Raw genomic sequence first — 16,034 nt, 5'->3', positions numbered from 1 at the left:
TTGCAATCAATGTGATGAATGCGTGTGAGTTCGAGCCCACAGTCTTGGCTGACAGCCCAATACAGGGATGGGAAACTTCTGCATTGTTAGAGGTGCTGTCTTTCAGATGAGATGGTCAGATGAGATAGTCTTGGTTCACTCAGTTTGTAACACTCTCACCTCTGAGTCAGAAGCTTGTGGATGCAAGCCCCATTGTGGGGTTTTGAACTCACAGTCCAGGCTGACAACCCAATAAAATGCAAGGGGAATGCTGTATTGTTAAGTATTGTTGAGTCAGCTAAAAAAATAAACACTTTCAAAAACTTTTTCCTCTTCTATTTTGTGGGTTTTGAATGATTACAGTTTAATTAGCACCTCTGCTCCAGAGCCTACAAATACACAGCCACTATATTTTACAACAATTATCGGTGAAAGCCTTTTAGAAAATCAACACATTATAGGTCCTGAATCGAGTGCAAGTACTAATAATATTCACGTGTGAGACTAAGAGAATGGTGGCAGATTAATTGATTGTTGCGGATATAACTAGCAATCCTGTCCTCACCAGTAATGTCCCCACGTGCAGACTTTCCAACAAGGAGTGGGAATTCTGGCTGATTTTCCCATTCCAACCCAGGAATAAAGAGGCTAATTTTAACACTATTACTGCTGGCCTAGCTAAGATCTGACAACCAAAAAAACTTTAGGGATCATATCTAGATCTTTCTGTTTTGGAACCTATTTCACACTCGGCAGTGGCACCATCAATTGAACCATTGAGGAACAACCAAGAAAATAACTGAATTGACGAGCCACTGATATTCTACCACCACCAAAGCTAATTGAAAAATATTATACCCTCAAACGTGATTTGGTTTACTGTGTAAATAATTGGGTAGGTTTCTACATTGGTATTCTATAGAAACAATGGGTTCTAATTTCCTGAGTGTGATCTGAAAGGAGACCAGGTGATGTGCATGTAGTATCTGACATTACTGCCACAACAACTTTCCTTCATATAGCGCACATTACGCAGTGAACATTAGAAGCTTGTTAGTTTAACACAGAGACAGAGTGCAGAGACTGTTAAAATTTACTGTAGATTTGTCTTGTGATTGTTAGCTAGAAAAAAATGAATAAAAGAGTCATTAAAGTAAGCAAAGCTCTTGGGAAATCAGAGGAAAAAAAATCACATACAAGATCCTTATTGTACAGAATGGTCAAATTGTAACTAGTTTAGGCTTTAGCACTTGGTAATGTCTTATATAAAAAGACTTAAATTTCACAGGTTCTGAAAACTGGTTACAAAGGCTTAAAAGCACCATTTATATGTATTAATAAATATAAAACCACAAAACAGACTTGGAATAGATGTCATGGTTACAATTTACAAATCCTTAATTTAAGGATCCTTTTCAACACAATAGTCCTCTCATCAATAATGGAGTGAAATTTCAATGCCTTATTTCCCCTCCCAAACAATACAAAGATAGAAAAGGAGACTTTGGTTGTTTATGTAAATGTAATTTGTTGTTGTCAGAACATATGGAGAAAAAAATTGTATATTTACAACACCTTATAAGAACAAATGTCTCAGAGTTTTACAGTAATTGTAAAGAATAGTTACTGTTTTTGTAGATGAGCACAGCCATTTTGTGCATTTTGTGCAAATAATCATGAAATCAATAACCAATTTTATCCCAAGAAAAGTTATTTTTGAATATCACCATTGCATTGTTTAAAATGCACCAGAAGATCAGGCAGATAGAACCTCAAATGTCTCATTTGAAAGACTACCTTGCATGAAGGGTTCTATATAAATGCAACTAACTAGCATTTAGTATATAGCATTAGAACTAGCATTCATGCAGAGTAGCGTCTCAGAAGACTTCATTGACATATATTTTTCAAATGAGACATTTAAGGTTTCTACAATGAAATGATCCATCTTCTTTGGGGGAGTGGGGTGGGGGGAGAGAAGAGGTAAGCAGTGACATGTTTGGAACTGTGACATGTTTGGCAGCAACAGAATGTTGGAATCGAGCCAGCCCTCTGTGGCCGTCTCAGTTCCTGAGCCAGGCACATCGGCTGGATTTGGAAAGGAAGACCAGTCACTGGGGCAGGGAATCATGCCACACTCTCCTGTTAACCCTGCAAGCCAAAGCCCTTAACAGGGAGTGTGGTCCTAGCTGGACAAGCAGTGGGAAAGCTTGCCAGACAGTAATATCAATGGCAAGCTAGGTGGTTTTAGCTGAACAGACTCCAGCAGTATCCCAATGCACAATATGGGGTCCCCAAGCCTTAGCTCTTGCCGAACTGCGCCTATTTTCAGGAATTAGGTAAGCAGGATGCATCCCTCCATGGAGAGAATGTGCATTGCATTCCAACAACGTATCTTTGAAATTTCCATGTGTAGGTGGGATGCATGGAATTCTCAGTTTGGTTTGGATACTCTTGAGTATGGTGATGGGTTTCCACATGTGTCTGGCTGACCAAAAGAAAATATATTAACTCAAGTTGATATTTGACAGTATTTAACAATGTGACAATGTTATATTTACAAATGTTTGGCATTTTTTATATTTGCATAAATTTATTTTAAAATGGGTTCAGAACGTTAACCCTGCTAGACAAAGTTACAACAACAACAAGAAGATTGCATTTATAGAGCGCGTTTCACGTCGGGAAGACGTCCCAAGGCGCTGGACAGTTGGGTCGGGACCCGAGCAGGGGGGAAATGGTCAGGGTGAGGGGAGGGAAGGGAGGGAGCGAGGAGGGGGTAGAGAGTCGAGAGGGGAGGTGAAGGCACGGTTGAAGAGAAAGGTTTTGAGACCGGCCTTGAAGGAGGAAAGGGAGGAGGCAAGGCAAAGGCACTGGGGGATGGAGTTCCAGAGCCGAGGGGCTGAGAGGCTGAAGGCCCGACCACCGATGGTAGGGCAATTGGGGCGGGGGATGTGGACCAGACCGGAGCCAGAGGAACGGAGGGTACGGGCAGGTAAGTAGGGGGATAGTAGGTCAGAGAGGTAGGAGGGAGCAAGGCCATGAATGAGCTTGTAGGTGAGGATGAGGATCTTGAATTCGATCCTTTGGGGGATTGGGAGCCAGTGGAGGCGAGCGAGGGTGGGAGTGATGTGGTCGCAAAGCCTGGTGCGAGATATTACACGAACTGCAGAGTTCTGAAGTACCTGCAGCTTGTGGAGGGAGGTGCCGGGAAGGCCGACGAGGAGAGAGTTCCCGTAGTCCAGCCTTGAGGTGATGAAGGCGTGAACCAGTGTTTCAGCAGCGTGAGGGGTGAGGTAGTGCCCTAGTCTGGCGATGTTCCAGAGGTGGTAGAAGGCGGTGCCAGTTGTGGCACGGATGTGGGAAAGAAACAGAAACAGGGTCGAACAGAACCCCGAGGTTCCTGACGGCTTTGAGAGGTGGAGAGTGCAGCCTTGGATGCTGATGCTGTCAGCGCCTGAGGTGCGGAGGCGCTCACGTGAGCCAATCTGGAGGGCTTCAGTTTTGCGCACGTTGAGCAAACGAAATTGCATTGAAGTGTAGCCGGGTGGTGTGGCCTCCATGAGGGGGAAGGTGTCGATTGGGGTGAGCCAGGTTTCAGTTAAGGCCATGATGTCAACGCTCTCAAGGATGAGATCGTTATGACCAGGGCCTTAATACAGAGGGAGCGGACATTCTGTAGTCCGATGTGGAGGGAGTGGTTGACTGAAGGGTGTGTGGGGAGGGAGGGGGGTCCAGGTTGTGAGGCAGAGGTGGAGGGGATGGGGATGAGGGAGGAGAGGTTGGCTCCCCGGGTCTGTGTCTGGGGTGGCTGGCGAGAGTGGTGGGGAATGGGGCAGTCGGTGTGGCTGCTGCTGGACAGCCAACGCCGAGTGCCATGGTGATCCCGGCGGAGGATTCCCAGGCTGGAACAGAGGGAGGTTGTGGGAGGGTGAAGTGGGGATAGAAGGCGAGAGGGATGGAGAGAGAGGAGGACAGAGCGGGAGAGATGCAGAGGGGGGAGGGTTTGGGGGGAGGGAGGGGGTGAGGGGGCTTGGGTCAAAGCGGCAGTCATAATGCGCATGCGGGGACCTGGAGCGAGTGGTCAGGTGGACGACATTAGCCCATAGGCTGGGGCTGGGGCAGCCAACCCAACAGGACCACGGTGTTCCCTGATGCGAGTCCTGGTGGGGGTGCAGAGGATTTTTTTTTTTTTTAATGTGCGCACACTCCTGAATCTAAACTATGACGTCAGCGGTTCCCCCGCTCCGCCCTCCCCGAGCTGAACTCCCTGCCGCCTCGAGCTTTATACTACTTGAAGGTAGGCAGAGGTTCCTCCCCACGCTCTCCTGCCACCCCGCCCACAAATATACGGTTAATTCACTTTACAGCATATTCTGTGAAGCGCTTTGAGACATCTAGAAGACGTGAAAAGCGCTGTATCATTTGCAAGGATTATTATTATTATATATAACATGCTGAAAGTGAAGGAAGTGAGTACAGTACTGTACTCTTTCTTCACTTTCAGCATGTTTTGAAATCCTGAAATACACGTGGGCAAAACAAAAATAATACAGGTATTGCAGTTGTAATGATATAGTCATGTGAAATAATGAGGCTGGTCATTTTTGTACAACAAATTTAACTTTTCTGCAACAAAGTAAGTTTCAGATCCATGGAGCCTCCCCACACCCAATTTGAAACATTCTTTCCATCTGTATTTCATCAATTATTAAACTCAAAACATTTTAAGTTCCAGGAACTTACCTAGCTTCTATTCTAGAATTCTATTCTGACAATTTGATGAAAAGAATACAGCCTTTATTAAAACTATCAAATTTTAAATACTAGAAAGGCTTTGCAGTTAATATATATTTCTATCCAGATTTTATATACCATGTGTTAAAGATAACTTTTTGTAAATTTGCCTGGTGACAAATGCAGATCATTAATTACTTAATTATATACTTGATATAAAATAGAAATTGCAATCTGTTAAGATTTGCTGCAAGCACTTGAAAGTGTTGTGAAAACCTTCATTTTTTTGTTACAAATTATATTAATTTAGGCTGATTTTATGGTATTCATTAAAATTAGGATAATCAGAGGCACCAGAAGTAACATGTAATTACATTGGGGGAACAGTATAGTAAAAAGCAAAGTTAAAAAAAGCAATTCAGATAATTGCTCGAGAGACCTTTTTTTGGTTGCAAAAGTCCAAGGTCTTAATCTCACAGTTAGAACATTGTTGACAAGGAACACCATAAAAAAGGGAATATCTCACAAAACTTTTAAAAAAGTTATTAATTTCAACTTCACACCTTCAATCTTTTACTCTGAAATCAGTGGGAAGATCGACTTGTAGCACCTATGTGGATAACTGAATGTTTCACTTTCAGATACAAACTACAGTAGTTGTTGTGGTAGTGCAGTGTCTGCTTCAGCCGAATACTTGTCCTCTGCTGAGAACCTCTTCCTCCCAATGCTGTTCCCATTGGATGGGAATAAGGTGTGGCTCCGGGAGGTGTCAATCACCTCAGAGCCCCTGTTAATTGGTGCCCTCCCTGTCCATCAGATACAGTCACTGCCGCCCCTCACCTCCCAACCCCTATCAATAAGGTTAACTGGTGATTGGCTCTTTGTAAACAATTACATTTACCTACAGTAAAGTGAAAAAAAATTAAGTTATACAAAATCTCAAGTTATTACAAATGTAAACTTTTTTTATTAAAAAAATCTCTCACGTCGCACTGCACAAGTTTAGCATAATGTATCCTTCTAATACCTTGCAACAATTTTATGAACTGCGTTGCAATTTCGTAAAAAGACGTTTTTTTAAAAAAAGCATTGTGCATCTCGCAGACCAGCCAGAGATGCGCTCACCCTCACAGCCAGGGCTGCGCTCACCCTCACAGCCAGGGCTGCGCTCACCCTCACAGCCAGGGCTGCGCTCACCCTCACAGCCAGGGCTGCGCTCACCCTCACAGCCAGGGCTGCGCTCACCCTCACAGCCAGGGCTGCGCTCACCCTCACAGCCAGGGCTGCGCTCACCCTCACAGCCAGGGCTGCGCTCACCCTCACAGCCAGGGCGGCATCGTCAGCAGAACCGTTGTCACTGCCCTTGTCGCCTCACGGGTGGTTGGAAGCCACAGTTTCAAAGACATTGGCGTCATCACCCTCTGGAGCATCCTCAGTGTCAATGTCCAGGACCTCGGAGTGGCCTGGCTCTCACCATCAACCTCAGTGCAGGGAGCAGTGTCCCAGTGACAAACCCAGCCTGGATATTGTCACAGGCTGCAGGTTCTCCCAGGCCCTGGCAGCCAGGCCAACCGCATTGAGCAGTCATGTGACACACAGACACTTGGCAGCTGACGTCGATAACGTCTATGAGGCACTGTCAGTCCTCGCTCAGGTTTCGGTGACCCTCTGATCCTTGGGCTGATGAAAGAAGTGCTGTTTGGCGGAATCAGCTCGTGGCAGATGTCCTTGAGGTTCGATATAGGCGGTGAGATGGCACAGCCCGCCTTTCAGCAGCTAAACCACTGATCAGTCACAGAGAAGTCCGACTTTATTGCTTTTGCTTTGACGATATGTCCACGGAGCAGCCGCTTGATGGACACCCTTTGGAATCACACAAGAAGAGCATGGTCTACCTCTGGATATTTTCCTCGGCGCATTACCTTTTGCTAAGGTGGAGGTTGTGCCGTGCAGCTTCTGTTCGTTGGCAATGAGGTCAGCCAGCGGTGATGTCTTGATGGCTAGTTCTTGTAGAGGAATCTTAGGTGGCTCCTGTTTGAATGTGTCCAACACTTCAAGCTTCTGCAGTAGCGTTAGAGACACTTTCTTCAACATTTTGTTTGTGATGCGCTGGACAAGAGGATTTGGGCTTATATAATTTTGAATTTGGCCACGAAAGTTATTTTTTTTAAAATCAAAAAGGCGCCAAGCAGAATGATGTGTCAATCAATTGCGACATGACTCCTCCCATCTCCATTCTCTCCCTAATTCCTTCCCAGTTCCTCCCCCGCACTGATTGATGATCTGTATGCAATCGCAAGGTGAATCCTCCTATCTCTATCCTCCTCCACAACACCCTCTCCTCCACACTTGACACTCTTGCCCCCATCACCTCCCGTACTGTCTCCTATTCTCGCTCCTCCCCCTGGTTCACCAACCACCTCCGCTCACTGAAGAGCCAGGTGCGGGCCGCTGAACGCACCTGGGTCAAATCTGGCCTAACGGTCCACCGACAAATCTGGTTGGACCTCCTCAAAATCTACCGCTCCACTCTAGCCTCGGCCAAATCGTCCTTCTACTCCAGGATAATCCTGGAGGCGAAGGACAACCCCAGGCTACTGTTCTCTACCACATCCCAACTCCTCCGTCCCCCCCGCCACCCCGCGCAGGTCATCTCCTCCAACCTTCACTGCGAGGAGATGCTGGATTTCCTTGAATCCAAAATCAAGGGAATTCGCTCCGCGGTCACTTCCCCTCCAACATCCACCCACCCCTTCCCTCCCACACTCCGACTCCTACCCATCCTCCCCTACACACTTTCGTACCCGTTTCCCCACCCTCTGTCACCAAACTCATCCTATCCCTGAAACCCACCACCTGCTCCCTTGACCCCATCCCCACTCCACTCCTTATCTCCCAGCTCCACCTCCTTGCCCCACATATCACAGACATCGTCAACCTGTCCCTCTCCTCTGGCTCTGTTCCCATTCCCTTAAAAACTGCCACCATCACTCCCACCTTGAAAAAACCCTCCCTTGATGCGTCGCAGCTATCAAGCTACCGGCCCATCTCCAACCTCCCCTTCCTGTCCAAGGTCCTGGAACAAGTTGTCGCCTCCCAGCTGCGCTCTTTCCTCTCCAACCATTCATTACTCGAACCCCTTCAGTCGGGTTTCCGTGCTGCCCATAGCACAGAAACTGCCCTGGTCAAGGTCACCAATGACATCCTGACCATCTGTGACCAGGGCTCCCTCTGCCTCCTCGTCCTCCTCGACCTATCGGCAGCATTCGATACGGTCGACCAGGCTATCCTCCTCCACCGCTTGTCCTCCCACCTAAACCTTCAAGGCCCTGTCCTTGAGTGGTTTAGGTCCTACCTCTCCCACCGTCTTCACTTTGTCTCCACTAATGGTTTTTCCTCCGGCCCCCGCACTGTCTTGTGCGGTGTCCCTCAGGGCTCTGTCCTCGGTCCCCTCCTCTTCACCCTCTATATGCTCCCCCTTGGTGACATCATCCGCAGACATGGGGTTAACTTCCACATGTATGCGGATGACACCCAACTCTACCTTTCCTCCTCTACCCTCAACTCCACGACCACCGATGTCCTGACAGCCTGCCTGTCCGACATCGAGTCCTGGACGAGAGATAACTTTCTTCAGCTCAACGTGCGCAAAACTGAGGCCCTCCTGATTGGCTCGCGTCAGCGCCTCCGCACCTCCGCTGACAGCATCAGCATCCAAGGCTGCCCTCTCCACCTCTCAAAGTCAGTCAGGAACCTCGGGTTCTGTTCGACCCTGAGCTGTCCTTTCTCCCTCATATCCGCAACACAACTGGCACCACCTTCCATCACCTCCGGAACGTCGCCAGACTACGGCACTACCTCACTCCTCACGCTGCTGAAACTCTGGTCCACGCCTTTATCATCTCAAGGCTGGACTATGGAAACTCTCTCCTCGCCGGCCTTCCCGGCACCTCCCTTCACAAGCTGCAGGTCATTCAGAACTCTGCAGCTCGTGTACTGTCCCGCACCAGGCTTTGGGACCACATCACTCCCACCCTCGCTCGCCTCCACTGGCTCCCCATCCCCCAGAGGATTGATTTCAAGATCCTCATCCTCACCTACAAGGCCATTCACGGCCTTGCTCCCTCCTACCTCTCCGACCTACTATCCCCCTACCTACCTGCCCGTACCCTCCGTTCCTCTGGCTCCGGTCTGCTCCACATCTCCCGCCCCAACCCCCTACCATTGGTGGCCGGGCCTTCAGCCTCTGAGGCTCTGGAACTCCATCCCCCAGTGCCTTCGCCTTGCCTCCTCCCTTTCCTCCTTGAAGGCCGGTCTCAAGACCTTTCTCTTTGACCGTGCCTTCAGCTCCCCTCTCGACTCTCTACCCCCTCCTCGCTCCCTCCCTTCCCTCCCCTCATGCTGACCATTTCCCTCCTGCTCGGGTCCTGACCCAACTGTACAGCGCCTTGGGACGTCCTCCCGACGTGAAAGGCGCTCAATAAATGGAATCTTGTTGTTGTTCTTGTAGAAAGTGAAAGCCAAGCACTAAACTGTGGTACATTTTACAGGAAATTCTTTCCATAAAACACTTTAAAGCGCTATATCATAGAATCATAGAATTATACAGCACAGAAGGAGGCCATTCGGCCCATCATGCCTGTGCCAGCTCTTTGAAAGAGCTATCCAAATGAATTCCACTTCCCCACTCTCTCCCTCATAGCCTTGCATATTTGTCCTCCCCAAATATCTATCCACTTCTTTTGAAAGTTGTTATCAAATCTGCTTCCAGGCAATGCATTCCAGATCCAAACAACTCACTGTGTGAAAACATTTTTCCTTATCGCCACTTTGGTTCTTTTGACAACTATCTTAAATCTGCGTCCTCTGGTTACTAATCCACCCACCAGTGGAAACAGTTTCTCCCAGTTCACTCTGTCAAATCCCCTCATAATTTTGAACACCTCTGTTAAACCTCCCCTTAACCTTCTCTGCTTCAAGGAGAACAATTTCTCTAATCTATCCACATAACTGAAGTCCCTCATTCCTGCTACCATCATGGTAAATCTCCTTTGTACCCTCTCCATGGCTTGATAGCCTTCCTAAAGTGTGGTGACCAGAATTGAACACAGTACTCTAGCTGAGGCCTAACTAGTGTTTTGTAAAGGTTCATCATAAACCTCCTTACCTTTGTATTCTATGCCCCTATTTACCTTCAACCACTCTGCCCCCACCCTCTGGAATTCCATTCTGCAGTCCCTCTGGGTCACCCCCTCCCTTATCTCCTTCAAGAATAATTTTATGTTACCCGCTAAAAATCTATTTGCCTTCTTAGTTCCCTTTTCATTTCTCCTCTGACTTTCTATATTCTGTTTGATTATTTTCTGAATTTTGGATCCGACATTTATCATAAGCCTCCTTTTTCTGTTTCTTTTTAATCGCAATTTCTTTTGTCATCCAGGGAGGTTTGGACGCCCTACCTTTCTTCTTTGTGGTAATATATTTGTTTTGTCCCCGAACTATCTCCACCTTGAAGGTTTCTCATTGCTCGTTTACTGTTCTACATACCAATTTTTCTTTCCAGTTCACCTTGGCTAGATGCTTTTTCAACTCACTGAATTTAGCCCCTTTCCAGTTGATTATCTTCACCTTTCATTGTTCCTTGTCCCTATCGGACTAGATTCAGCACTGCTTCCTTCCTCGTTGGGCTAGAAACATACTGATCAAGAAAGTTCTCCTGCACACATTTCAGCAATTCTTCCGCTCCTTGCCCTTTACATTGTTATTTTGCCAGTCTATGTTTGGATAATTGAAATCCCCCATTATCACTACTCTTTCGGTTTTACATCTTTCTGAAATCTGCTTGCAGATTTGCTCCTCCATCTCCTTCCCACTATTTGGTGATCTATAATATGCACCCAACAGTGTAACAGCTCCTCTTCTGCTCCTTAACTCTCACCAAATAGATTCTGTTTTTGGATCTTCCAGCATATCGTTCCTTTCCAGGGTTCAAAAACATGTCTTTGATCAACACTGCAACCCCACCTCCTTTCTTTTCATTCCCTATCCCACCTGAATACATTGTAGCCAGGAATATTCATCTCCCATTCCTGCTTTTGTTTGACCCAGGTCTCCGTTATTGCCACTAAATCATAACCCCATGTGACAACTTGAGCCTGTAGCTCACCAATCTTACTTGGCACACTCCATGACTTACACACATGCACTCCAAACTGCATTTGTCTGCTTTGCATTTCTCCCTATCTGATCCCTCCTCTTTACAGACTACTCTTTATTGCATAGTTGTTTGTCCTTTCTGATGCTGCATCCTGCTACCCTTCTCCCCTCCAAATTAAACCCTGCCCTACCTTAATCTCCCTGTGAGGACATTGGTCCCAGCCCTGTTCAGGTGTAACCAATCCACCTTGTACAGGTCCCACCTGGCCCACAACTGGTCTAAATGCCCCAGGAATCTGAAGCCCATCTTTCTGCACCATTTCTCCAGCCATGTCTCCTCCCTTGCTCCTGAAACTGACTGTAGGACCTCTACCCTTTTGTTTCCTTCGTCATTGGTTCCTACATGGACCACAACTTCTGGCTGTTCCCCTTCCCCCCGCAGAATGTTTTACATTCTTTGAAGTCTTCTACCCTGGCACTAGGAGGAAACACCATGCAAGACTCACATCTGATATTGCAGAAACACCTGTCTATCTGTCTGTTGAGTCCCCAATGACAACTGCATTGGCACTCTTCCCTGTGTCCCCATATATTATAATAATAATAATAATAATAATAATCCTTGCATTTGATATAGCGCTTTTCACGTCGGGAGGACGTCCCAAAGCGCTTCACAGAACACACTGTAAAGTGAAATTGACTGTCTAAAGAGTAGTCTGTAAAGAGGAGGGATCAGATAGGGAGAAAAGCAAAGCAGACAAATGCAGTTTGGAGTGCATGTGTGTAAGTCATGGAGTGTGCCAAGTAAGATTGGTGAGCTACAGGCTCAAGTTGTCACATGGGATTATGATTTGCTTTTAATTGCCTTCCCCTTCCTCACCAGTATTCAGCCCAGAAAAACGGTTTGTGAGTGCCACACACTCAGAGGATTTCTGCAATGCCTGTCTCCTCTTCCTACCATGATGGGTGGTCAGCCGCTCTGAACTCTCTGTGGCTGTGGGGTGACCACCTCCTGAAACATTTGATCCATGAAGTCTTCAACTTCACGTATGCTATGTAGTGACACCAGCATCTCCTTGAGCTCAGAAACCCTGAGGAGCTCAAGGGGTCGGAGGCACTTCCTACACCATGGTTGTCTGGGGCACACAAAGTATCCTGGAGTTTCCACATGGCACAGGATACACATGATGTCCTGATCTCCCAAGCTTCCCTCGGTCTATCCCCTTATTCCTCTGGCTGCTTCTTTTCATTTGCCTCTCTCCTTTCCCTCTGCTCAGAATGCCTGAGGGTGACTTCAACTTCCACCTAAACTCCCCTTGCACCACATCCTCAGATTTCACTGCCATCCTCTCCTCCTTAAACCTCACCCTCCACATCAATTCTTTGACCCACAACTGTGGTCACCCTCTCGACCTCGTCATCACACAGCCTCGACAGTTCCAACCTGTGCATCATAACCAAGGCCACCTCGAACCACTTCCTTATCTCCTCCTCTCGCATCCCTCTCCCCTCCATCAAGACCTCAAAACATTCTTTTCCGTCCATGGAAAAGACTTCCCCCCAAGACCCTCACAAAGGTCCTCTCATCCTCAGACCTCCCATTCCCTCTGGCCTTCCACCCCCAGGGACCCTGAAGCAGCCGTCAAGCTGGTCCATGATCACCTCTCCTCCACCTTCAACTCCCTCATCCCCCTGAAATCCAGGACTGTCTCCAAACCCCTGGTACAACAGCCATCTCCGCTCCCTAAAATCCCAAACCCAGTTGCTCGAGCGCAGGTGGCACAAAACCAGCCTCATGGTTCACCACTGCCGCTTCCTAACCAAGCAAAAACTGCACACTACTCAAACATCATACTGGAGTCTAACAATAACTCCAAAATCCTATTCTCCACCGCCCACCACCTCCTCTATGTACCCCCTCAAGCACCCTCAATCATCAAATCTAACGCCAAGTGCAAAGAGGTCCTTATCTCTAAAATTGACAACATCCGCCTGGTTGGTTCATCCCTCTGCCCCGTGTCGCCTACCACCACCCCCATTCCATCTCCCTCACCCACTCCAAGCTCAGCTCCGACCACGGCCTCCATCCTACATTCATTTGCCCCATCTCTCCTTCTTCCCTCTCATCCACCATCACCACAATGAAACCCACCACCTGGCTGTCTTGACCGCCCTTCCCACCCAACTGCTGACCACTCAGCTCCCCCTCCTCTGCCCCCTGCTGGCAGACATTATCGACTAGTCTCCCTCCTCAGGATCAGTCCCACTCGCCTCAAAACCGCGGTCATCAACCACCTCCTTAAAAAATCTACCCTCCATCCCTCCAACCTTGACCACTACCGCCCTATCTCAAACCTGCCCTTCCTTGCCAAAGCTCTGGAACAAGTTGTTGCCAACCAACTCCACGCATACCTCTTCCTCCACACCCTACTCAAACCCCTCCAGGCCCATTTCTGGGACAGCAGTGGAGGAGTCGGAGTATGCTGAATAGTCTTACTGCCATTGCTGTCCAGAAGTTGGGATCGGATAATATGGTCTCTTTTTCTGTATACTGTCTAATACATGTATAATGTTTTAAGGCTTATGTTGTATGCATTTGATTCAACTGATAAACTTGCTTGATTTAATTCTGTACATTGAAGTTCTAGTGAAATCCTTACAGTGGAGTTTAAGCAGCAAAATTATTTACAAAAACTGGTGAAGAGTTGACATAAAATGTAATCTCATTGTTCAATAAAAATAATCCTTGCATTTGGTGTAGCACTTGATTATTTAATGGAAGAATTTGATTCTAATAAGAAAAAGGTCAATCACAATAGTACAAGATCAGATTTAATATTGGATGGCAGATATTGTCTTAACCCATACATCAAAAATTTTCCCAGATGTAGTGGGAGTTTCCAAAATTTCCAATTTATATCCACAAATTCTAAGAACTAAATTTGAACTTAAAGGAAGATTTCACAACTAGAAAATTTGAAATCAAGTTCACACAACATTCAACACTTCTAGCCACCTTTCAACTCTGAATCCTTAACAAACAGAGATGACCATCATCTCATAAATCATAGCTGAATTTGAATCCACAAACCCAGTGGTGAAAGATAATCCCACAGACCAGACCATTGAATCCCAAGTTCCAATACCTGTTCTTCCTGAAGACAATCTGGATATGTCTAATGAGCGGGGTTTCTTTGTGACTGCTGTTGCCAAAAATTCATAAGGGTTGTCCTCTTCCTCTGGAGGAAAACTGTCGAGTGATGGAGACAGCCTTATGTCGAGAGCCTGGTTGCTTTTCTTTGTTTCTGGCTCCTGCAAGAACAGGAATAAAATTCTGTGTAAACCTATGTTAAAATCTCTTTTAGTACAAAGTACATCAGATATGACAATAAGCATTCAAAGTACTATTTAATTAATTATGATAATTTCTCTGCTTCATTAAAGAACATTTTACCCTACAGGGTAAAATTTACCTGAATTTCTAAAAGGTATTTGATGCTGTACCACATCACATAATTGAGAACTGCCTAACATGAGAGATGATAATATAATTACACCAGAATAGCTATTTGGGAGAAAATAATGGATGATGGTACACAAGTTTCACCAACAAATAAAATGAAGTGAATAAATAAATAATTCCTTGCATATGATGTAGCGCCTTTCACATTGAGAGGATATCTCAAAACACTTTGCAGAATTTACTGCGAAGTGTAGTGACTATGTATTCTGTAAGTGAACCTGGCATCCAAGTTGCACACAGCAATGTCCTACAAACAGGCATGAAGTAAATGGTCTATTTTATCTGGGGGAATTCTTGGCCAGGATACCACAACTCTCTGTAAAGATAAATAATCCCTTTCAACTGTTCTCAGTCATTTTTCATTCTAACTGCATGACAGAAAAAGTGATAACATGCCACTTGCTGAAGAAGATGCAGTTATGCTACCCATGGCCTTTTCCAAGCCACAGAAATATCAAAATAAAAATGATCACTTTCTGACAATTCACAAATTAACTTTGATGTGGTTTCCACGGATTCACTGGTTGAGTAAGAAAAAGTTAACGCATCACACAAAATACTGTACCAAGAAATACCAGTCTGTCTTAGATAAATACAATGCTGCATTTTGGTAAAGAGTTTTTGTTTAAACGCTACACACTATGGTCAAGATATTTAACATTAAAAATGCAAAACTCATTTCATAATCTTAGTGGTGCATTTGCAATGAGAAAATATTGTATTCTTTATCTTTAGAGCTGATTAATCACCGATTAATTGTATCATTCAAATACTAAAGTGCTCTTTAAATTCAGATACATTCACAATCTAACTGCAATAGTCTGAGCATCCAGTAACGACTAAAGTAAACATAAGCCTTTGTTAAATGATTTTTGGAAAGCGGTGTCCTTGAAAATATAACTGGAAGGAATATAACTGCCAAAAAAATGCATTTTAAATTGCTTTTTAATTTAACAAAGTCATACTGTCTTTAAGTCGTTTCACAAGGCACTTTGTGAGTCTGTCTCCATTTGCTGCAGCATTCATCAATTACCTTCTGTATTTCTCAACTGTGCAGGACTGATGATAAGGAAGTGACACGTTTGTGGGACACTGCTGTGCGGAATTGGCTGCCGCATTTCGCCCACAAAATAGTCATTTCACTTTGCAGTATATCCTGTGAAGCGCTTTGAGACGTCTCGAAGATGTGATAAGGCGCTATATCAAATGCAAGGATTATTATTATTTATTATCATTATTGATGTGGGCTGGAGTCTTCAGAAAAAGGAATAGTTACTATGAGTTCAGAAATTGAGGTCATGTTTTACAACAAAGGGAATAGTTTTATGACAAATCAAATCATTCAAAGACTAATTTTGATCTACCATCAATTCCCCCCCACCACCACCCCCCTCAGTGGATGAGAGCTTGCTGCCTGGCTCATCCATCTTATTTAACAGATCTTACACAAAGCAGCCTCCAAACAAACCTTCCTACCACTGAATTGGTAACCTTATCACTGGGAGATCTTTCTTGGCAGTCTTGCAAGTACTGAGGTTGTATCATCTACAAAGTAATCTTTTTCATAAGCACAATGCAGTGTGATCTTCATCGCCAAATGTCACTTCCCAAAAGGCAATTTACAGAGGTTTTTCACACA

The 16,034-nt window shown here is 45.7% G+C and overlaps 1 protein-coding gene across 17 annotated transcripts in view; it reads right to left on the bottom strand.

Moving 5' to 3' along the window:
* Positions 1-16,034, bottom strand: part of anks1b (ankyrin repeat and sterile alpha motif domain containing 1B) — a 455,240-nt gene that overhangs the window by 150,994 nt on the left and 288,212 nt on the right. For all 17 annotated transcript variants that reach the window (XM_007907724.2, XM_007907725.2, XM_007907728.2 and 14 more), the window contains one exon: positions 14,019-14,184. In XM_007907724.2, coding sequence (XP_007905915.1) covers positions 14,019-14,184 — 166 coding nt within the window. The remainder of the gene's footprint in view (positions 1-14,018; positions 14,185-16,034) is intronic.

This window comes from Callorhinchus milii, unplaced genomic scaffold, assembly GCF_018977255.1.
Source record: "Callorhinchus milii isolate IMCB2004 unplaced genomic scaffold, IMCB_Cmil_1.0 Scaffold5, whole genome shotgun sequence".
In the NCBI taxonomy this organism is placed as follows: domain Eukaryota; kingdom Metazoa; phylum Chordata; class Chondrichthyes; order Chimaeriformes; family Callorhinchidae; genus Callorhinchus; species Callorhinchus milii.
Note: the sequence above shows the minus strand (reverse complement) of the source record. Positions and strands in the feature narration are given on the sequence as shown.